Source organism: Notothenia rossii, assembly GCF_949606895.1.
Source record: "Notothenia rossii genome assembly, chromosome: 3".
In the NCBI taxonomy this organism is placed as follows: Eukaryota; Metazoa; Chordata; class Actinopteri; order Perciformes; family Nototheniidae; genus Notothenia; species Notothenia rossii.
Window position 1 is genome coordinate 77,507,146 of NC_136901.1, and position 24,682 is coordinate 77,531,827.

General features: G+C 39.8%; 1 protein-coding gene across 2 annotated transcripts in view; it reads right to left on the bottom strand.

Annotated features, from left to right (window-relative positions):
• The window catches only part of pcdh11 (protocadherin 11), a 125,568-nt gene that overhangs the window by 84,950 nt on the left and 15,936 nt on the right, over positions 1-24,682 (bottom strand). Inside the window, exon 4 of one of the 2 annotated variants that reach the window (XM_079667880.1) lies at positions 18,878-20,936. The exons of the other annotated variant lie outside the window; for it this stretch is intronic. Within the exon in view, the coding sequence (XP_079524006.1) occupies positions 20,853-20,936 (84 nt within the window). The 3' untranslated portion in view covers positions 18,878-20,852. Of the gene's footprint in view, positions 1-18,877; positions 20,937-24,682 lie in introns of those variants that run through there. 2 annotated transcript variants of the gene reach the window in all.

Here is a 24,682-nt window from a genome sequence, read left to right on the forward strand (position 1 = left end):
TTCTCTTTGATTTTCTGTCTTTATTTCTGATATATTTTTATATTTGATCTGTTTCTCTCCTTTCTTTCTTTTTGAAAGGCAGTCTCTCTAAATCCAATACAGTTTCTCTCAGCGTGAGGCAGCTTCAAAGCCCTGCTCTGTGGTCAGCCCCGTCGATCCTCTCACCCACCTCCTGGTTGTTTAAGAGAGCAAAAGCACAACAGTGCAGTTTCTTAAACACACAGATCCAACCCAGAACTAACAGAGGGACCGCTGTTTGGCAGAAGAGCCTCTCTCTCTCTCTCTCTCTCTACCTTTTCTCACCTTGGACAATGACTCTCTCCCTCTCCTCATTACCCACCCTCCTCTATAGACCTCATTATACCCATATACTCCTCTCTCACTCCACCTCTGCCTCTCATACAGTTTATCTTCCGTTGCCTCTCTCACACTCCATCTGTCAGTTACATCACCCTCTCCATTTCTCTACCATCATTTACCTTTTCTATCCCCGGCTATACTTCAGCTGTCCTCACTCTTCACCTGGCACTCCATCCTAAAGTCCCGTGCCTCCCCTCTATCTTTGCTGCAACTCAATCCCTATCGCAGCCTCTGCCTTTCGCCTCACTCTCGATGTCGAGTGATTGATGCCAAGCATGGGCTCCAGGCCATCCCTCCTACCACACACGTGGGAACATCACACCGAACCAGAGGGGATGCCGTTACCTCAGAATGGGAGTTGAAGTGGTAGGTTGTGACGGGAGGTTTGGCGAACAAGCCGTACCCACCCATGTCTTAGGGGAGGCAGGCTTGGGGGGCCCCTTTGTGGGGAGCAGGAATTGGTACACTGGAGTGCTCATTATGGCACTGCAGGGACTGTCCTGCGGGCCATCTACTGTATGGCTGTGGAGCTCATTACGCCGAGCAGCCACGGTGCTCCAGGCACCCAGAGGCAGCAGGGCTCATTGCAGAGATAAGAAAGGGGAGGGCTGCCCAGATTACCCTTAATCAGAGGCACCTGTAGACAGTCTGCGCCTCCCTCCTCATTGCCTTCCGTTAAGCCCCCACCTCTCCCAAAGCGCACGCACTCTTCCCTTGCTGCTGTAATTATTGCAATTGCTTCACTTGACTGTCATTCTTGAGCACGAAGTTGCACAGCTTGCCTCCTAATGAGAAACCCAAGCTATGATCCGGAGGTGTTATTTATTTAATTATTTATTCAACACAGCATATATATAAAGTCAATTATTTAAATTAGTCTGATTTTAGCCCACCCTGCTCTGCAAAGCTCTTCCTACTGTGCACTATGCACATTCGACTCACATAACTCTCCATTCAACCTTTATGTGGTGGATGGAGAGTTAATTAAGTTTTAATGTGGCACATGCACCAAAGAGGAGGAATGTGATTCAAATCAGCTAATATTGAAACAGGAGGCGACACATAGTTTTAGTTACATCAACAGTTCATCCCTGCAATATCGAGTAAAATGAAGGTAAATGGTTTAGACAGTGCCCAAAACAAAACACGCAGAGTATCTGAACAAATGTGATTGGATTAGAAACACCTTGTTCAATATCATTCAGATGAAATCACACTTTCGTTGTTTAAAATTGGTTGTATTGGAGCCTGGGTATAGTCAGATTTCAGCAGTTTTAACTGAAAGAAAGTGAACTACTTGAGATCCTTATACAGTATCTGTTCTTAGATCAGCTGGAGCTATTGAAATCACCTAAAGGAAGTGATAATCTCATTCACTCAGTTCATCACTTTTCCTCAAACTGTAACCTGATGTGAAACCAGCACTACCCTACACTGAGAAGAACGTGAACTCCTGCCTGCCTATTTGCATAACAAGACATGTTACTGTGAGTTGTTTGGGCAAATGTCTATTTCTAAAGATGAAACAACAAACAAGTGTTGACTTTGATGTGAGTTAGAGGGTGCTAGCTAAAGTCTGTTTTAAATGCTGAAGAGATGTACAGTAGGGATTAATAAAAACAAGAACAATGTGATGTGCATGACTGAACTACTTTTGTTATTCTCTCCATCCTTACACTCCTCCCTTCAGGTGCTGAGATGTTCTTTGAAACCAACTGTCAAGCTGTTGTCTGTGCAGGAAGCATACAAGGAGTTCATCCAAAACCTGCACTTTATTTTTTGAAGCGCTTGAATGGATGTGAGGCTCGGCTTTTTCTGATCACACTGTGTGTGATATGTTTCAGACAACACTTACCAACATTTATCAGTGGTGTCTAATTCTTAACAGCATGACATAAACCATGAAACTCAGTGTGACTAGTTATAATATGTATAATATTGGTCTAATTATAATATTTACACCATAATCACACTACAGGGGAAATGTAAGACTCAATATTGGAATACTCATTTTGGTATTCTTCCTGCAAATTACATTATTTCCTGTCACTTAATGGGTATTAGGAATTATAAAACCAAAAAGCATAAATATTAAACTCCTTAGCAGCTAAGACTCCCCACCCACAACCCTCTATCATATTACCCAACAGTTACAATTAGATTTATACGCCCACTTTTAAACTCGTTCCCGGAATTTATGGTTTTAATTTTCACCATATGCAGACATTTGTTACGATTAATTTGATTTGAGCCTCTGTTAGTACGTTATTTTCTGGTTCAAAAATTCTACAATTGAGTCTGAAGGTAAACGATACAAATAAATGGTGGTAGGATCTTCGTTGGAATAATTGCAAGAATAAACGATTTGACAAAGCAACTGTTTATAATCAAATAAATATCTAAAGAGTTTTGTCACTAATCATGGAACATGGCCTCATTATTTCAGCTTGATAAGCTGCCACACCTGACAGAAATATGACATGAATAACAAAAACAAAAGATTTGTGTTGAGAAGATGATCAGCTCATTCCCTCGATGCCAAATACGCTTACGCACTTCATGGGCTACACAGTTGTTGCACCATGGGGGGAAAATCAAGTTCAAAGAAGATGTCGTCTCGCAAACGAATAAAGTGGTGAAGAATTCCAAAAACATCCAGTTTTTTACATGTTTTATCTCAGAGTTTAGTTGATGAAATGGAACCGCCACACATTTTGTTTTGCCTGCAGTGGTGAGGCAAAAGGTGAAACAAAGAAACGAAACGCAAGAATGAAACAAATTATAAATAAATAAACCCTTTCAACGTAGAAAGCAGTATTCTCAATGTCTGTCATGGTCACAAATCAAAATCCCCTACGTTTTATGAAACATGTCGCCCCACGAGCCTTCACTTGTACAAATGTATTCTGTTTGTAGTTATGCAACTCAGAAAACTAAAAGCTAAGGGTTTATGACTGAATAACTGAAAGTAAATTGTCATATATTTCCGTTGCTTGCCAAATGATGGATTACATTCATCAGTGCGAAGCATCTAATCTAATCGGGAGCTGTGCTCATCAAACTCCTCTCAAAGGAGGTGTGCTGATCTGGGATCACTAAATATGTCCTTGTTTTTCTTCCATTTCCAGCGTGATCTAAAGGTAAAACTGATGTTAGATCAGCATGGGCACTTTGGAAGTAATAGTCCTGATCTCATTTGTGCTTTTGATGAAAGAGCTATGAGAGACGTGCATTGAAACATCGCAACACCATCCGTCATTTCTAATTCGGTATCAAAATCTGCAATTCAAATAAAAAGGATAAATATATATGTTCTTGATCATTGTTCTACATGTTGTTCGGCATTACAGTAACATTTCTATAAAACGTATAACTACACTCTGGATTCCAGTTTCAGCAGGAGTCAGGACACTTTTTGGCTTTTTCCTCTCCCTGCCCACACATAATGACACACTTGAGTTGTTAGGCCTGCCGTTCTGCATTAACCAGGCCCACAGTTCGCATACCAAATGACACTGGAACGTGAACTGTTGTGTAGTGAATTTATTTTCTTCGGCATGCCAGTACATTTGTTTTCATTAGATGGGATTGGTCAGCAGTCTAGGCCCTTGTGTCCAGTAATGGAGCATACAATTGCGGGCCCATTATAGACTCAGAGTGAAATAAATGATATATTGATCTTAAATATTTCACACTCTTATGTCTCTCTGAACAGCTGTTACTACCACCACACAAAAATCCCATTACGCATCTCCTTAAGGGAATATTCAGTGCACTTCATGCATCTCACTCATTGGGTGTAACTCTAGCAAATACGATTCTCCAGCAGATGCGGTATACTCGGTGCGACATTTCTTAAGACATTAAGACCTTGAACAATAATGCACAAGGCTCGGTAAAGATTTACAGCTAATATAAAGCTGTAATGAAAACAAACTATACACTGAGGTGCGAAACTGAGCATTAATGAAATTACAAAGCGGGAACTCAGTACACTTCTCTGTGTAGTGTGCAATGAAACAGAACAGGACAGGAGAGCAACTGATGCATGCGAGTCACAGTCACAATTACTATTTCATTAAGGAGCTGCTATTGGAAGACGTTCTCTGGCATTGTTGTGGGGAGGCTGGCACGGCAGCCGAAGGGGGGTGGGGTATGTTGGTTTGGGGGCGGTGGCGAGGGGGTTCTGAGGAGGAAGGGGGAGCAGTGGGTGGGGAGGAAACATGATTTAATTTGGGTCATCTCCCAGTCTGCACGAGGTCGGGTGACAGAGCCTCCCCTGCACCTAATCTGAAAACACATATGTTGTCCCGGGTATCCACCTGAATTAATTGACCTAATTATTCCTGATATAAGAAGGAGGGGGAGTAGCAACAGAAACACATTTTTTATAAAATGCCATGGCATGTTTGTTCCACAAAAAGTCATTTAAGTGGCATGCATGCATTTAAGGAGATGGGGGCTACTTGTCACGATGACATGTTAGCGTTCAACCACTTTAAAAGGGGTAAGCACATGCTTCACGATGAAGAGTGGAGGGTGGTTTTGGGGGGAGGGGTCATTTCTCTTTCCATAGACTCTCAAATGCACTGAAGCAGACAGGCACCACAGGTCAAGATGCCGCCTCAGATGCTACATTCCATCAGGCTAAGCCGCTCTTATGTGTCTTTCATAACAACTTTTCAAAATTAGCCAATGGGATCAAGAAGAACCGATGAACAACAATAAAAACAATATTCTTAGTAGAAATGATACTTTTGCTATTGTGACACATTTCAACTGATATGAGTTCTGTATTAAATCAAATAAATGGTCCCAACAAGGGTTTGAGGATGATTGATTAACAAATGTACTATATTTGAAATAATTTTAGATCCCCAGTCGTGTGTTTAGTGGTAAAACTAGCCGCAGCTAAAATGCCAGTTAAGAGATGACAAAGAAAGCAGCAACTCGTTGCATACATAGCTAGAATTATAGTTCATTACTGTTAATTTCTAAATTGCCTTCAGTTAGCCTTACCACTTCAACCATCACAAAACTGTGACTGATGGTGGCTAATTTCTGCAGGTGTTATACTGCACTTTATTCATCTCACTCTATGTGTAACTGGTTATGTTAATAGGATTTCAACTCAATTTATTCAAGTGCTGATCAATGGCATGCAATCTCGGCACTTCATGCATTATGTATTTTAATGGAACTCACTTGCTTTATAGCTGAATGGCTAAAGGTTAACAGTCCCAATAGGTGGGACTCCCTGAAGACTAATCTGAACTTCAAACACAGCTTTTTTTCTCACTCCACGAGGCAAAAGCGCACAACAACAGAAAAGTTGTTTTTATCACCTTTTCTCATGGCTCATTGGGAGAAAGAAAGGGATTTATTACCCCACATCCTTTGCTCATATTAATGTGACTATAAATGCCCATAGACATTTTACTCTGAAGTGAGGCAAAAAAGGAGGAGTTAGAGGTTTGCGATTCAGTAAGAAGGGTACTGGCGCAAGGGAGGGGAGAAGGGAGAAATGGGGGAGAAAGAGAGGAATGTGTAGGTGGGGAAGAAGTAATAGGAGAAGATGAGAAGGACTGGGATCATTAACGTAGGATAACATCTCTCACCAACAACAGAGATAGATATGTCACAGTCTCCATGATTATGCTACTTTGGCATTTTGATATCGAAAATGGGAGTCATTGCACCAGTGAGATCTTAAGCTCCTCTCTCTGCAGTTTAATATGGAAAACATCCAGGCGTCTCTGAGGGCCCTCGTCTCTCTCCACTGCCACTCCCTGCTCAATAAAACTGGCATGCTATTCCCAAGATGAGGGTCCCAATGGACTATGTGAGGACTGTGAGGTAAAATACCCTCCGGTCCCTACTAAATCTAGAAGTGGAAGACAGAAGGTGCTAGAGACATATCCTGTGAGGGTCACTTGGCAGTTTTCACCTTATTGTATTCTCAGTCATCAAGATTTGCCTGTGGCTTTCAGGAAATGATGTTGAGCTGCCCATGAGAGAACTCTTTTCTATTTCAATGGAAACTGTACTGTGACCTTGGCAAAGCAGAGCCGTATGGAGATATCTGTCTATTATTCAGATGAGATTAGCAGTGTAACAAAACGGTAAAGAGATCTACAGATTTGATCGTTGGTAGTTTAAAATGAATGAATGATGAAAGATGAAAAAATGAAATCTGGCTTTTTCAAGGCTTTAATGGACAAGTGCTGCAGTGAGCCTCACAGCTGGTCTGCATTAATATGGATTGCACTGCTGGGACACTTTAAACTATTGCTAGGTAAACAAGCATGAATGCATGAATCAATTCAAAACCAGTTAATGAGTGCAAATCTTGACTTATGCAATCAAAATGTGGCTGCATTAGCTGCCATTAACATTCTGTCATTGTTTTGGTTTCACATGGGTGAAAGTGGATTAATGGTAAGATGTACGATTGCAGAGGGAATAGGGGTATTTGGTGAGGCGACTGGAGGCTTAAAGCTGTCAAAAAATCACTTAGTCGACAGAAGATTCCAGTCAGACACATGACGTATAACCTGTAAAGAAGCACTTGCCTTCAACACAGCCTGAACTGGGGCCAGCCGTTTTAACTGGCGCCATCAGTCTCCTCCAGGTAATGCAATTAGATGCCACTAATATCTTGGGATGCTCTTGAAACTGCAAATGCACTTTTGCTAAATAGCATGCACTGTAATAACTAGTGACAGCACTCAAGGAGCCAGATTGAAAAAAGCTTTTGCATGTGATTGGTTTGAGTAATTGCACATACAGAATGCTCCTACTGATAGAATTCATGAACAGAAAACAGATGTTATCCAAATGTATTCTGGCTTGTTTGCTTTGTTGCCATGCAGCGCAACTTACCTTGGGTTAAAACACGGATGGTACATTTGTAATGTGGGCTTGTCCGTCCTAACTTGCAATTACCCTTCTGTGGCTTGCTTGCTGGAGTTCTGCCGAAAATTAAGTCACCGGGGTCACTACCCAGACCAAATAAATAATAGTTCACTCATCTCCAGGTGGCTGCTTTTTAACTCAGGCCTATATATAAAATATATAATAAACCTGCGATCAAAGTTCCATCTAAAAAGAGACAGATTATTCTGTTAAATAAAATTACTTAAAACAACATTAAGAAAACTCAAGCTCTCCTCGTTCATGTCTTGTCCTTCATGTTTGTTTTAAATGCAAACCGCTTACTGGAGCTCACGTAGTTTAAGGGAAGCTATCACACCATCCATCGATGCCCATGCTCTCGCTATATTGTCACAGTCAAAATCGCCCACATGAGAGTTGAAGACAGCCACCTTACTTAACATACACACACATACAAATGCAAGTAACATGCATCAAGAACACGCCTTAGGGCTTCATACTTGAGTAGTGTATCATCAAAAGTTCATTGAATCACTGTAATCTTAGGCTAAATCTCTTCACTTGACGGATTAGTTGGAATATCAAATAATACAATGCAATATAACTAAACAGGGGTGATCAGGAGATGTGATAGCGACTATGTATTCAAAGAAAGAGAGATAGGGAGTTAGAAAGGGAGGGAATGGGATCTGCTTCTTGCTCCCACCATTCCCCTCAAGGCAACGTCAGGATAAATCTTCTAAGGGATTATCCCAGCTACACAATGTTCTCTGTTCTGTCCATTGTATGCCTCTTTAAGCACAACTGATAAATTAGTTATTTACATTGTGGATGGATGTAAGTCAAGCACTGGATTTTTCTTTGATTCAGCTGGTTTAGGAAGAATTAGAAACAATGGACTGTGCATTTCCCGGTGCCAGATACCACAGAGTAGAAATTGATGAATCTGTATAACAATACAAAATGGAGTCTGGAGGCCTGAGCATGCCAGAAGTTTTATTTTTGTATTACCTAATTGTACCTTGAAGATCTGCTTTTCAAGTACAGAATCGTCAGCTGTGTTTCGAAGCTAGGAAAAAAGGCAGGGAGCCAGCAAGAGTTAGACAGTGCTTTGCAGTTGAGATGCTTTGCTTCGCTAATTGCAGTATGCCTTCCAGCTCAATAGGAGCCCAAATCAGTCTTAAATGAGTTACACATGGGATCAGATATCTCTGTGGGAACTCTCCTGCTTTTAATTTAAGGTAAACTATTGGCTTAATTTATTTGTAATTAGAAAAAAATATATATAAATATATGTCCTGCTTTAACATTGGATCATGTTATCCACTTTCGACTGGCAGCTAAGTCTTCAATAATTCATGAATTTTAATCAATTTTTGTGGTTAAGCCAATCCCCCATGTAGTTGTATAAAGCGACGGAGAGTTTTAGTCAAATTGAATTACCCTCTACGTTTCACTGGTCTCACCCCCTACTGTCCTCATTTCCCTCATCATTCTGTACCTTTTATTTTTCCTTCCATTTTACCTTCCATTTTACCCTTCTCATCTTTCCTTATTTTACCCATTCCTTATACCTTCCTTATTTTCCTCATAGACTGCCTCTAGACAGCAGCAAGTTTTGTGTCTGTGTTTTAACTCTGGTTGCCCCTAGCACATGTAAATGACTTTGGTACTTGATGTTTGAAGAAAAAAGATGAAGAAAAAATTCCCTAAGTGCAAAATCAAACAGATAAGAGGCAGGAGTTTTCACTTTGCTGGGAATGTGTGTCTTGACAAGCACTGCCTTTAATGTTTCCTTTTAAAGCAGTCAAGGACAGTTAGTTTTGGAAGCATTCTAATCCTGAATGTTAAGGATACATTTATGGGTTTCCATTTCTGACATAAAGTATTTTTTATGAGAAATCCTATAGACGGAGAACAGACATTGCTATAACTTTCACACTTAACCAAGTTGATGTGTACAGGTTGGCCTTTCTGTTATCACCCGGGCCCATATGTGTGGCTCTGCACTCCGGAAATGGTCTATGGAGTGATCGCACATACATCAGCAACCAGCCGCAGTCACATAAAAAAAACCTGCTAGAGAGGAAATATCTCACATGCCTGGAAGTCGGTTGCCTAGTGCGTTTAAGGCGGCCATATGACCCCACATTATACAAAGTCATTCAAATGACCTCCAAGGTGTTATCTCTGAAAGACAAGCATGGCAGCATTACTGCCCCCTCATCTTTGCCAAGAATGCCAGTACATATCTGACATTGCAAAGATCCAGTCTCGCTGCATCTGCACATTCACATTTTTCAAGGTTGAATGTTGAATTCCAGAATATGAAAGATAATGGTGTTACAATAAATTATGGGAATGCATCTCTTAAACAGTTCCAGAAGAATAAATCGATGATCGTCAGTCCTTAGTGACAAAAGAAGGGACACCCTTGCATGTCCTGTGTTACAGACAGCCGCAACCTTGGCAAGATTTAGAGGAGCATCACGAACAAAAGGGATAAGATTTGGTGGGAGTTTGGGTTAAAGGTAATGTGAAAATACGATTAACGTTTAAACTATGACATCTAGAAGGTTAAGAGGTGAGTTTTCTGTCTTGTGATCCCTCTTAAGAATCTGTCTTTAACTTCTGGTGTGGACAACTCTGACCTGGATCATCAGCAGTAAACCTGAAAGACCAGATGACACATACCCCAGGATCAGGCTGATTATTCATCTGCCACATTTGACTGAGTGACAAAGTATTTCCCGCTGGCAGGAAGGGTCATCTTTCAGGGTTATCATTATGCTTGTTGCTAATGGATACGATCTGGACATAACTAAAACAACTTGATCAAATTGATGATTTCTACCATTTATCATTGTGGAAATAATTATCATCCATGGACACATACCTCCAGTGAATCCCACACAGGCTTAATTGACACTGTCTGCGGGGACACAACATCCTCCATTTCTTCCCAGCGTGTGTCTAAGCCCTGAGACAAGCGCTTGTACAAGTGGATAAAACTCCATAACTTAACCAGAGAGACTGGACACCCCTGGCAATCTCTTTGTTGTGTCTAAAAATAGTGGTTCCCAATGGTCCCTCTTGAAAAAAGCAGCCACATTTCATTATTTCATTATATCCCCTCCTCTCTGATTTACATGCACACTAGAGGAAGAGGATTTTTTATCTGGGCGTCATGGCTTTGGCGAGGAGTTGTGTACTGATCCCCAGCAGAATATCAAGTCACAAAAACAAGCCGGAGATCCACTCAATCTATCCTACCCTCAAGAGACAGACATGATGCCATGTTATCCATGTTTCCCCCAAAGCAACGAGGCATATATATATCATGTCAATGAGACCTGGACTAGGAAACACAGTCTTTTCAGTCCCATGTTAAATAATGTATCATGGAGCCGAATGGAGTTTAATTTGAGATTAATCCAGGATTCAGTGTTGTATCATATTTTCTGATGCATTCAGCTCCATTCATTTGATGTTATATGTTGCTTGCATGTGATGCATATTTAAAGGGGACCTATCAGGCAAAATACACTTTTTGATGTCTTTTATACATAAATATGTGTCCCCGGTGTGTCGGGGAACTCACGCAGCATCAGAAAATGAAACCCTCTCTTTTTTCCTCCTTACCCAAATCTCTAAAAACGGGGCTACTACAGAGCTGATCCAGATTTGCGTCTGATTTGACGTAATATCGGAAATGTAGGCTGGCTTTACACCCACGGCCCTATCAGAAACAATGCCCGACTGTTTTGGACGTAATATGGTCGGTGCATGTTTACATTAGCATCACTAACACTCAGAGCTAACCTGTACTGGAGAGAGCATGTGTGTGAAGAAGCAGGAAATAAAAAGGAACTCACCTTGTGGTATAACCGGCAAGAGAGAAAGCCTTTGAGCTCCATACTGTTTCAGAAATAATCCTTGATAATCCATGATATGGCGTTTTCATCACGGCAGAATCTGCCAGTAGAATCTCCCGCATGAGCTCAGCCCCCTCCTTTTTTTTTTTATAATTCTTTTTTTTTTTTTAAACCTTTATACCCAAAATCAGCACTTTTGAAACAGGAAGTGAAATAGAGGCATATGAGGTATGGCTATAATGGGTGATCTGTTTGGTATTTTGAGCAAAACACTTCATAAACATGTTTTTTATATATTTGTATATATCTGAGACCTATGCTATTGCCTAAAAAATAGCATGATAGGTCCACTTTAAGTACTTAGATGTATTTACATAATCCCCCAGAAACTATAAATAATTATGTATTCATCGTATTGCATTGGCTGAGTGATATTGCTCTGCGTTACTGTGCACTTCCACTGATAGTTGCCATTAAACTATTTGTGACCTCAGCGACTCTCCCTCTGTGCAGTCAGCACCCATAGCGAGAACACAGCAATATTGGACACATGAGTCGCAGCAAGCTGTGCACAATTCGTCAATTGAACTGTATATCCTATTGTTGAACAGTTGAAAAGAAGGCCAATTGAAGTGTAAACTAATGAGTCTTGTTGATCACATATGCAAACTGGTTGTATTAAGAAAATGTCTATGAAGAAATACATTTGTCTACTTGTCGAGTTGAACTTTGATTTGTTACCAGAAATCTATAGACTTTATGTCATGTCAGGAGGGAACAACATGTTTTTTGCACCTCTCAGGACAATAGGATACTAAATAATCAGTTTCTGTTCTTGCAGGTGTATTTAATCACCCTGACACTCTTCCCAAACATTTTATCAATGGCAAACGTTTGCATTAAGGAGAAATCCCACAAAAGACTCCCAAAGGATTTGCAGACATTGGTCGATGTGAGTCAGCGGGGGGGTCAAATAAATGTTGTGTGTCTGGGTGACCTTAATCACTTCCAGGTTCATCCAGGCTCGGATTTCACTTGTGTGCCTTATTTCAGGTCACTGCCTCAAAGTCAAAGTAGGGCACAGTCATTATCTGTGGGGAGCATAACACAATCATCCAGACAATACAATAAGGTCGACACAATTCACTGAAGTGTTGTCCATTACCTCTGGGCTTGAACACGTGTGCTCCATCACAAGCAGTGCCTGTATATATGTGTGGAGCATCGGTAATATATGTAGTGAATGTATCTGTAATACATGTGCAATTCTCCAGGATACCGGGGTCTTTTTATTTTGATGGAAACAGAGAATATAACCCCATTCACAGGTAAACACAAGCAGAGAAAAACGGATTTGGAGAGAACATAGTGGGAATTGCGAAGTATGAACTGTTTACATAGACTCTTAAAAATAGAAAGAAGTAGCGTAAAGAAAAATAACAATAGCCTTATTATTGGAAGATGGGATTAAGTTGTTCTGATCCAACTATTCGAATCACGTTGGGTTGGCAAAAGAAATATTTATTGTAAAAGAAGAAGACCTTCAACACAGGATTTTGAAAATGGTCAGGTTCTTTTATCATGAGTTTTCCCTTCAAAAGGATAGAAAAATAGAAATACCATCCCAAAAGAAACTGTAAGTGAAGTCAGTTCTTTAAAAATAAAGTTTTAACCAAGACATAACTGCAAAGGGTTGTTAAAAAAGAAGCATCTCAAGGGGTGTATGAGGAGCACCAATTTCCTCTAAAATTCATGGCGCAGCATGACGTGAAGCCATTGCACTCCGTAATGGCTGTCTGGCCAGTCAAGCAACAAAGACCTCTCCAACAAAAAAAAAGAAAATGACATGTAATAATCTGACTGACTGATCTTCGGAAGCAGTGGTTGCTTCTTTTTGAAGACTGCATGCACATAAATTCTTTATGACCATCAGTGAATATCACACATTATTTAAGAATACTCTTCAACATATCCCTGATTCTGTTCTGCTTTCATGTTTAAAACTCTGACTATCCTTTTACTTCATAGTGGAATATGATCCCCAACACTATAACTATATTTTACGTTGCTATCTACCATAAAAGAAAAATGCTATTAAAGCAAAGGTATTGAAGATAGCAGAGCTGCTTCTGATAGTGAAATGTGATTAGGTCAAAATGTGATAACATCTTAGAGATGTTTGCTCCTGTTGTGCAGGTTAATGCTGTAGTTCCCACTCAAAGAGCTAACAGCATCCTATCATTGATATACAGGTAGAGATCCAAGCCATTAGAGTAAGCTGTGCAATTTGTGTTACCACTGAGTAGCATTAGCTGTTGGTGGTTCCCCATCTATTATTCTCTGCTAATGGCTCAATGTAAACCTCCATACACATCTCAAGCACATTCAGTGTGTTTCTATTATAAAGAAGCACTTACATAGCACAGCATTGATGACAGGGGAAAAATGTAATTAGTGCATTAATCATAGCAAGTATGACACAAAGATATCAAGCCCTAGATGTAGTTCCAATTACAACGCAAAACGTGTGTGGCTCTCATGCAAACTGCTTTGAATGTAATCAGATATTCACATTTGAGGGATGTTCAAGCATTCACGTTGAACCCTTGTGATTGTCCCATGGATGAAGTGAGAGAGCAGAATGAAAATCAGCTTGCTATTATGTACATTTGGATTAACTTGCACTGTCTACATGTTTGAGCGGGATGCATTTGGGCCCTCTGCTAGTCTTTGTGTTTCTGCCCCAGATTGAGCCTGACAGCCATGTACCAGATCCTGTTAGAGAACACAACCGCGCTGACACAGAGCGAAGGAAGAACACCACATGCTTTTATTTCCATACGTTTAAACATTTCCACTGTCATCCTACTTATGTCATGGGAAGCTCTAATTAGTTAATGGGCTGATCTCATTAGACAAATGCTTTGTTGCAGGTGTCCAGTCCAAGCTTAGAAGATTGCCGGAGGCCTAAGGTTAGAGATGTGGGCTTAGTAAACCAATATGAGCGACTTACAGTAATAGCTTATATGCAGTCATGCTTACACACTGCATGTGATCAGAGGTATTGTTTTGCCACAGATATTATACGGCATCTTGTTGTAACAGTGAAATGAAATGCAGTCAAATAGGAGTTGCCTTGACATCTATTGTGAGTTATGATAGCCTACGGCCGTGCAGCTGCATTAAATGCGAGTGTTCTTTCTTTCTTTCTGTCTTTCTTTTTACTGTACAACATAGTATGGAGGGGGCTTGCCTCTGTCTGAAGTCAGAATAGGTCAGCACACACAGTGCTCAGTCCTGAAGTGTTGTAGATACCCTGGAGTAGATCTCTGGATTCATAGTGTGAGTGTCATCACATTGAGGAACACGGAGCTTCAAACGCCAGTACTTATAGAGATATCACCCCTGGGATGCCTTCTTGCCGTTTCAGAGTACAGGGGGCGTTTGAAATGAAGTTATTAGCACACTGTCCAGTTCGTTTTAACAGGGTTTGCAATGGGACTGATCAGGAATTAAGAGTAGACATCTACTTTAAACTGCCTTCTTTACGCATTCATTGTGGGATACTGACAGGATGGAAAAAGGCAATTGTCTGTGGCCTCCCGATTATCCCCTACAAAAGCCTATAATCTGGCTGAAAGTACTTAAGGAGTCAAGCAGCAAAATAAACAACATTGATTATCATTCCACTGTTCTTTTTATTTTTTCTGGAAGTTGACCATGCAGAGAGGGGGTTGGACGCTAAGGTTGCGCCTTCCCCCGTCAGCGCCATCTGCTTGGGCAAATGTTAAGGCAGGCTAAATACCCCCTGAGTCCTCTGTTGAAACCAGATTATCAGCTATTCTAAGGAGGCGGAAGAGCATCTTATCATGTCCCAATCTCTTTTACCAAAGCAAATCAAGAATTCCGTACGAGGATTACCAGGATTAGGAAGGACAAAGACATGGCCCTCCTTGGACAATGTGTTAAGTGTTTGCTTTTCAGTCTGGCTACCTTTAGCATGGTGACATGCAACTGCTCCAATCTGATATGATAATGTCCACAATATGGTTAACTCTCTCAAGCTAAAACATCACTTTCAGGAATGGTCGTTTTTTGTTATCAATAGTATACGGTTCACCAATTTCCACACATTTAGTGTAGCACTAAAGTGTTCAAATGCATTTGTTTTTGACTGTTGTAACTCAATTAGTCTGGCACTCTGTTACACTTTCGAAAAGAAGCTCTTCTTTACACGAAATTGACAGAATCACTGTTGAACAATGACCCAAAGTGGGATGTACCTAGGTTTGAAAACTGCATTTATTAGCCCCAACAGCATGATAGATTGCTGGACAGGGTTTCCTCTATACACTTCAAAGAGGATACAATCAGGGCCACATTTCAATGCAAATAACCTCTTTGGGCTTTAGCTTTGTCGCAGATGTCCACAGAATGCAGATGCACCTGGCAGCTACAATGATAAATGCATTTCGCCTTCTCTTTACTGTATTTGGTTTTGAATGCAGCAGGGATTAGTGTTAAATCTGCATTAGGAGAACTAAGGTTGAAACCTTGTGATTACTTCAAAGAGGGGTGGGGTGAGGGAAATGGGGTGTCTGCTAAAGAATGCTTGTAAATCTCACTTATCCCTACTGTAACAACTGTAGTAACATGTATTCAACAAAACAATCAAGCCCTGACAAAGCCAGGTCCTAGCAAATACATCTCTACACGTTGTGTGTGTCTGTCAATCATGAGGGGATTATTAATCCTACACAAGCGATCACGGTGGACTTTTCTAAATGGGATGTTTTAAGAGGGGACAGTGACAGACTAACTGTCTCGCAGGCACACTGGCAAACCATATGCCCCTAGCACACTATCAACAACTACTGTTTTATATCACACTTTTAACAAGGAACAAACAATTGTACAAGCAATCGATGTTCCTCGGATCCTCGCTCCACAGTCACACCTCGTTTAATCAACAGAATTGTTTTCAATGAAAACAATCTCCGGGCTGTAGAGCTACTCAGTGTCTTAGAAAGAACCACTCGACGGGCTTCCACACTGATTTGATTGTTGCACGCACAAAGGTAGCTAGACCACCGCAGCTATGGGGGATGATTGAATTATTCAGTTTGGCAGAGATTTGGCAGCAATTGTGTGGAGTGTTGCCTTGAGTGGAGTGCAACTGAAAGACAGCATCTTCTTGTTTCCTGCACCACTGCACAGCACATGCATAAATAGCCCCTGCTTAGACAGTCAGTATCGCTTCAGGACAACTTCACATCTTACCCTGAAAATGCTTGCTGCTAGGCTAATTGACCTCAACTATAGACACCCTTAGCATTACATCATCACATTAAAACATTTCACGTTAAGTTAATATTAATATTAGAACATATAAATGGTTTTAAGTAGAAGTACAGAATGCCAAAATACAAGATCCATGTTGAGGGCACCTGATGTCTCTACTAAAATTAAACAGGTGTGTTAGGATTTACAAGAAGATATCGCTGGCTACCAACATCTTCTAATTCATAATGTGTGAAGAGGGAGGAACAAATCCATACATTCTTCTTTTCACTGATTTCCTACAACTTTCAAGAAACGTAATTAAATACCACTAGAAGTGTTCAGATTACTTACTGCACACTCATTTTTATAAAAGCTAGCTGCAACTGCAGATTTATTTTTAAATCATCTGGAATCTGTAATTGTTATTCTATACCGTCTGCAGCAGAAAATGTGGCTTGTAAAATCAATGTAATGTGAAGAAAATGGGTTTTGCCATCTCAACAGCTACTTTGCAATGCTACCTACATGAATAACTAATAGCTTCTAGTATTATGTTATATATCAAAGGGGAAGCATGGATATCAGGGATGAGGTACTGATTGCACTGATTGCACTTTCAAGGTTGGGAAAAGTCACCGGGCCAACTTTGTGTGCTCCTTTTCACAATGACATGACTTTACATGTGGTTAAAAGGCTTAAAGATTTTTATTCATAGAAATAAACATTAATGCTTGATAACTGCAGTGCATCTGAAGGTTTTATACGACAATAAACTGCACAACATGCTTTACTGAGGAAGCCCAAAGCAATACTGTGAATGGTGAAATAAAAGAAACTAAAGAAAAAAAAAAATACAATTTATGAAGACCATATGGTTTGCCGCCATACGACAGCACAATGAATTGCTGCTTGTGTCTGTGTAAGCTCCTCTGTGCTGTGTATATTTTGCTCCATCAGCAGACATTTTATTGCATTACATGTAATCAAACTTACTACATATAACTAGCTTCCTGGCCTGTTGAATACTGAAATTGAATACTGCTTCCTCATAAATCATGAATCAATATGTCAGCAAAGAAAATCTGGAATCACTTCCCTCAGTCACATAATGTAATACAACCACGGGACAACCTTTAAAAGTCGTTTTATAGATAGCTAAAAATCTCCAGGAAATGCACTTAATGTGAGCTGACCAAATCACAAGCACATGCTGAGACTTGTAACAACTGCCGGTTCTGTGGAAACAGAGGAACAACAACAAAATTGGCCAAAGACATTTTCGGTTATAAACCGACAGGAAACTCCTGCTTCCACTTAATGTGTTTCTCTTTCCTATCATCCCTTCTTTTTCACCTTTGACTTTGCACTCCAAAGAAGAAGGAAAATCCATTTATCGCCTACTCTCTCTTCATGCACAAATGTTAATACTCATTAGTGCTGTGGCTTTGTTGGTGTTTTACTTTTACGGCTCATTTGAAAACATATTATTACCTGATTATGCATAACATGAAAAATCTTATCATAATTGATCAAGCTCAAAGAGATACAACTACCTTAAGATCTACCAAAGCTCTGTGTTTTCTAAGTAAGGACGAGGCATTTAGCGGGTTTACATTTATCTATTATTAGAAGGCTGACATTTATGCTCCCTCTATAAGAGAATGCTCTACTTGAGAGCGCACCATTTTCTCAAATCACCAAGGACACATTTCCCGAGGGAACTGATTAGCTCTTTCTCAGTTTTAAAATACGAAGTAACTTTGATAAGCAATTAAACATTTTCTGTTGTCTCTTCTCTGGCTTTGTTTTATGCCTTTCAAGTCTGTATTTCTGGATCAAATCCGCATAAACACTGCATAACACAATGTTATTGCACCCTCTAGCATCAATCTTCCTTTCAGATGTGTTAAACCCTGTGTCTGTGTATAACTGTACATCATAATAGTAGGGTTATCATTATCAAATGATAATGATCAGCTCTCATGGAGGAGAAATACAAAAAAAAGATGTTCCAAAAAAAGCTTTTTCTACTGCTACTGTCTGTGTACTTCAAAGGATGTGCTCCCACCACATTTCCATAACTTTTATCTGTAAGCTGTTCCTAATGAGCGATGTATATCCAAACCATTTCTTCGTCTCATTCTCCCTGTTAAATGCTATATTGTTGCAGAATGTAGAAGAAAAGCGGGCATGGGCAGTTTTTTGAATGCTAAAATGAGCCAATTAATGGTGTCCAAACACCGCCACACATACTTTACAGGCCATAAGCCTGTTTGACATGTACTATATGCTTCTAGTTATCTATACATGAGAAAAACAAATGATTATTCCACAACATGTTTTTATCTTATTTTAGCTGTACTGTTCTCGTGAAGCATAGTGTGCAGAAAACTCAACTGACTGAGTGATGCAGACTAATATTGGATGCTCAAGGCAATGAATAAAAAGAGTCGTCAAAATGTGCAATACAATGCAAAAGACTTTAATAAATTTCAGAAGCGCACACATACATAAACAAAACATTTACAGTTTTCTCCACACTGGCAAATCAAAGTCAATTACAAAGATCATGTAAGGTGCATATTGTACTTCACATTGAATAAAAGTGAGGTTCTCTGTCTCCCTTACAAGGAAAAAAGCTCTCCCCATGTATGAGTATTTTTTTTCTTTCCCCCAAAGATCAGGCAAATCTAATCATTACACAGTGCTAGGATGCTATGTTTACTTCATACTGTGGCCCCTACGCAGTAGTGAATACATTTGATACCATAATTACATGAATATACCTCCTTCAATAATAACAACCTGCCTCACAAAGAGGCACTGCACATAAAATTAAAAGCGTTAAAATAGACATAGTCTGTAGTAGCATGACATATTAAGACTGGCGCTAAATCCAAAAGGCTTCTGGTCCGTGAAGTGATTTCATTTAACTATATAGAGAAACAGCCTCTGGTCCAGTCCATCTGTACATTTCTAACTGAGTACACTGGCTATGTCCATTTTAATGATTATAATTCTATGGTTATATGTGCACTGTAGGTGCCTTTTATGCCTTACTTATCAAAGCGGTCTTTAGCTCACCAATTAACAGGACTATTGAACAACAATGCTGCTAACCCATCAAGCCATTTACTGGTGTATACTGTAGAGATTATTCTAGCAGGACATACTGTACCTAATAATTCTATAGGTGTAGAAAAGGTAGAAGCAAAAGGATGCTCTGAACAAAACGCCTAAGAAGTAGTAGTAAGTGCACCATAGTGGATTTTCTGTCAAATATGAACTTATTGCGGTTTTTAAACCAAAGCCTGGATTACCTTTTCATTTTGGTGTTTGATGTTCTCCTCATCAGAACATTTCTTTTGTCAGTGCAAATACATGCACATAGTCAAGTCATTTATGTTTAAACCCAACAATTTATTTTAAAGACTGCCAGAGGATTATTATTTTTTTATTTTCTTCATCTGGAGTCATTTTAACGCGGATCTTACAGGTTAAATTACTTCTGAATTGAAAGCGAAACACAAAAGGTCAGGCTTAGTGCTCTTCAAATCTGCCCTACATAAACAGCTTTTGATTATATCCCCGGCAGTTAGTCCCTTGTGAATGTGGCTTAGCCGAAAGTATTAAACTTGTCCTGCAATTCCTGCCGCTGTAATAACAGCATGGCGATCGGTAGCACGGTATAGCACTACAAATGTGATCGTTTTGTGGGGCCATGCATATTCCTGTAGCGCTAGCCACACTCTTCAACAACAATTGTATCAGTGGCAACAGTGGGACAGAAAGGTCCACTGTGATGCGGGCTCAATACCTATGTAAGTCTACAGGTTGTCGACTTTGCAGCATAAATACACTATAAATCATTAGTTCCATGAGCAAGCCCAGGTAGAGCAACGTCAAATAATACAAAAATCAGAAAGTAAGAAAATAAAATGGCCACCAGGCAGTTATGAAAACAAGGCAAAGAAATGGAATCAATAAATATAAACACCATCAACTCTGTGATAGATATACATACATACATATAAACATACTTTACAGAACTACTGACTGTATTTGACACCTATTTTACAAAGTGGGTGCTGCAGAGGGACATTTCTCGTGGAGGGTCAGGGCATACAGTTTAGTCCTCACTGACACAGGTAAGTAATAGCATAGGACTCAATAAAGCATTTCAAATTTCCAACAGATTCACAGGAGGACCTTTGTCAAGTTTCAGGCAGGCAACATGAAGCGTCTCTCTTTTTATGAGAAACCCTCCTCTCCTCCACCCCCCTCTCCAAGTTCATATTTTCTGTTGATTGTATGAAGAGGTGGGGGTTTGAGGCTGTAGAGATATAAAGTACTTGTTTCACCTCTTCAGTTTTCGCATTCCTTCTTTCCTCCCTCTGCCCTCTCTCTTTTCTCTCTTTTTCTCGCTTTAGGTAGTGGAAGCTAGAGATTGATTTTAATCCTGTGGGAGCGAGCTGTACCTGTGCCACAGAGTGTGCCATAGTGTGGTGGTTTCAGTGACGTCTCCTGAAATATAGAGAGACAGACAGATATAGGGAGATTGTAGTTAAAATATCATCGAGCTCTGAGAAGCCTAAGCTGTAGCCTTATCAGTGTGAGGACACCCTGAACACTGAATAAGAAATCTCCGAATAGAGTGTAGAAGATAAAAAAAAAAAAGCATTCTTCAAGGCACGGCTGGCAATCAAACCATTATCTTGTCAGGTATCCTTGAAGAATGCTACAAGTGTCACAAGCTTGTGCATTTTTCCTGTACTTATCAGAGCATGCAATCTTATCCAATTATCACTTCCAATTTGTCTTTTTGTCTCCCACCACACTAGTGCAGCACTCTTCCTTTCCCCTCAAAAAGCCATTTGGATCAATTTAGGCCCACTCTTACTTTCGGACCCTTGCCAGTGGGTCCTCTGATATGTACAGAATATGACATTTTGCTGTTCTTAAGAGCAACAAATCTGCCAGTATCTGAATTGGGAATAACCTGAACGTTTAGTGCTTACATTAGCAAGGCACAGTGATGCAATGACTCAACAAAACAAACAAAACGATGGTGATAAAATAAAAATTGAAAAAATAGAGCATTAGATTGTTTAAACAAGCGTTTTCAAAGCATGCTTCTTCCCTTGGCTATGCACTGCTATGAGTCAGCACAAGTGTTTTGTCATCAGACCATGGGTGGCTAGTGTGAGAGGCCCATACCTTCACCCACACAAATAAATGAACGTACGCAAAGATTTGTTCCATATGGCCCTTGTTTTCTAATGCATTCATTAAATTATCTTTGTATAAAGAGAATATGATAAATTGGATGTATGAATAAGGCACAACTACAACAATTATGGTCTAATGGTCTAAAACTGCGATGTATTCTTGCGCAATTCTACAAAAACACTGACAGCAGCTTCTCCTACTTTACACTAAGCCATAGGTGATTTTCGTTAACTGGTGACCCTACATGCTCTAAGGGCCCACAATTACGGGCCAAACTAGAGAATGTATTAGCCTTTTTATTCCCTGCAATAATGCAGATGTCTGAGATCCCTCAGGCGGGGGGTACCCGTTTGATCTGCCTCTACTAAAGCACATACTCTCTAAAGAGCTCCTCATCACTGGAGGCAGATTGACCTCTAATATCACAGGGTAGGGGTTAAAAGAAAATGATGAGATGTGGGAAAACTCAGAAGGGAGGGTAGGAGGGAGGAGGGGTTTTATTTGCAAATACAGCTCTCGCTGTATAATGAAGCCATATGGTGACACAAATCTGTGGTCTCTGAAGTCTTTTTACAAGCTTTAGTCTTTATCAGCTACATCTGTAAAGTCCCTGAAAACATTTTGGTGACCTTCAACCATAATTATCTCCTCGTATGTGCCCTCCATATCGTTATTCGATGGGTGGGCTTTTTGTCTTAGTTTTGTTCAGCTGCCTTAGGAGCGTAGGAGGGTGCTGGGCAAAGAGAGATCACTGTAAGGGCAATAAAGCACCATCTGTCACTCTGATAAACAAAAAATAAAACATGACAACCTGGCTGTAATCTTCACTTTTTGACTTCTGGTATTAGGTTAAGGCTCAAGAGAGAATGAATTGCTGGCCTTGACAGAACAAATGCAGCTATTGTTTTAACAGCCACACTTGAAATAATCTCTTGATTTTCTAGAGTATTCTCAAGTGTTCTCTTGTTTTACCCCCTCAGATGAAAGCAACAACCACACTCTATGGAGGAGTGCTGTTTTTAAGTGTTTTTCTTTAGACTTTGGAAAAAAAAGATTTGCTTTAAAGAAACATGAAGATAATATTAAGAGGAGAGGAAACTATGATAGCTTCAACAAACAGGAGAGCCGATCACCTATTGTCACATCGCTTGGATGTAGAGAACGTGAATCTGCTCGGGATAGTGCGTGGCATCGCTGATAATCTTAAAGGACGGCTGCCTTTTTTCTTCTTTCTTATCAGCTTCATACGAAACCTAATTACGGTGATTTTAATCATACTGTATTACGAGTGATTAACCCTTTAGTGCATTTAATTAACCTTTGCAGCCACCGATTCTCATTACGCAAAGCTTCATGCTTTTTTTCCATGACACAGGCTTTAAATAAGCACACTTAAAACTGGTGGGAAATCTAATGTCTAAAGTGGGAGGCATCACTTGTCAATTGCTTAAGGGGACAAAAAAGAAAAGATGTATTATCAGCTTATTATCCTTCAAGATATGGTTGGTGAGTAGAACCCATGGGTCTTTTTTTATAGTATTGAAATTCTGCGAAGCATTTTAAACCAAAATATGACAATATTAAATCTGACCTCTTTTAGAGAAATGAATAAAAATAGAGTAATTTAGAAATAAACTGATTTAAACAGAGACCGAATATTTGGCAGGGTGTTTACTAATCATATATTCATTGATTTTAAATTATTCTGACAAAAATACTCCACTCTGATCAGCCACATAAGAGAAAATCAATTTAAATCCTTGATGCATAAAATTCATGACGGATAATGATTTGGAATTGGAAAGCAACGACAGAATATTTATGCATATTTCAGGGCAGTCACTACCAGTAAGAGGGGAAAATCATCCTGACATCTCGTCAGTGTGTCATATGAACACATTATGAATTAAATCGTTGGTACCACGGGCATGTTGGCTAGTGTGTAATTTACAATGGCAGAGCATAGCTCTTAAGCAGGATTTCAAATAAAAGGTGGATGAAGGGAATGACTATCAACACTGTGTGGGTGTCTTCATAAATTAACCTAAGCACAATATTTCATGGGATCACAAGTCATTTATCAAAACTATGCCATGAGGAATAAATGTTTGCTGGATGTCACACAGAACATACTGGGAGCAAAAAGACAGAAATGAACCCAAGATCTTAAAAATGTCTGCAATATCAGGCATCACACAAACAAAAGCAAGCCCCTCATCATCAAACAAAAATAAATTATTGATGCAATATTATGAAATTGAACCAGAATTGGATGAATGGCAGTTGTAATAATCATGAACAAAACAGTAACAAAAACAAAAGCCAATGCTGCAATGAAACAACCAAACCCTCAAAAAAAAAAGAGACACAAAAACAAACGAAAAGCAAAACATTAAAATGGTTGAATCTGGTTCGACACTGAGGGAATATATGGATATATCCATGTATACAATATATTGTTAGCCCATGCACAAACTATTCAGCCTTGATTAGTTAAATTGTGCTGGTGATAGCATGTCAAATATCATGTACATTAAATGCAATGTATAAGAGATACAATGATCTTCAGTGTAATCTCTAACAAACTACAACAGCGGCAAGCCTTTATTGTGATGTCATTTCTGCCTCTCCTATGTGGCGTAATTTAGAGAATGTAAAGAATGTGTATCTACATATGTCGTTTATAACAATAATTGCAGTCATTAAAGTAGAGCATTTATGGGCTAAAAGCAACATTGGCCTGGCAGGCTTTTTATGGACTACTGCTCCCTTGGTGTTTAAGTATATTGGTCTCAAGGCTCTGCGTCACCTTGATCCCTGTGACCCCCTCCCCCCGCCCCAAGAAGTACTCAGTCTTCCCCATAGCGCTCTGCTCTGGCTGTCAGCACTAAGCAAGGCCACCTCTCCTTACCTCTGATTTACATTTATTTCCCTGGCCAGCTTTTATTTATTGGGGCACTTCGTATTTGGCATATATCTCTTACAGAATCATAAGCCCTTTGCTGTACCTTGGCATTCAAATGAGCCTCTCTCCCACAAAG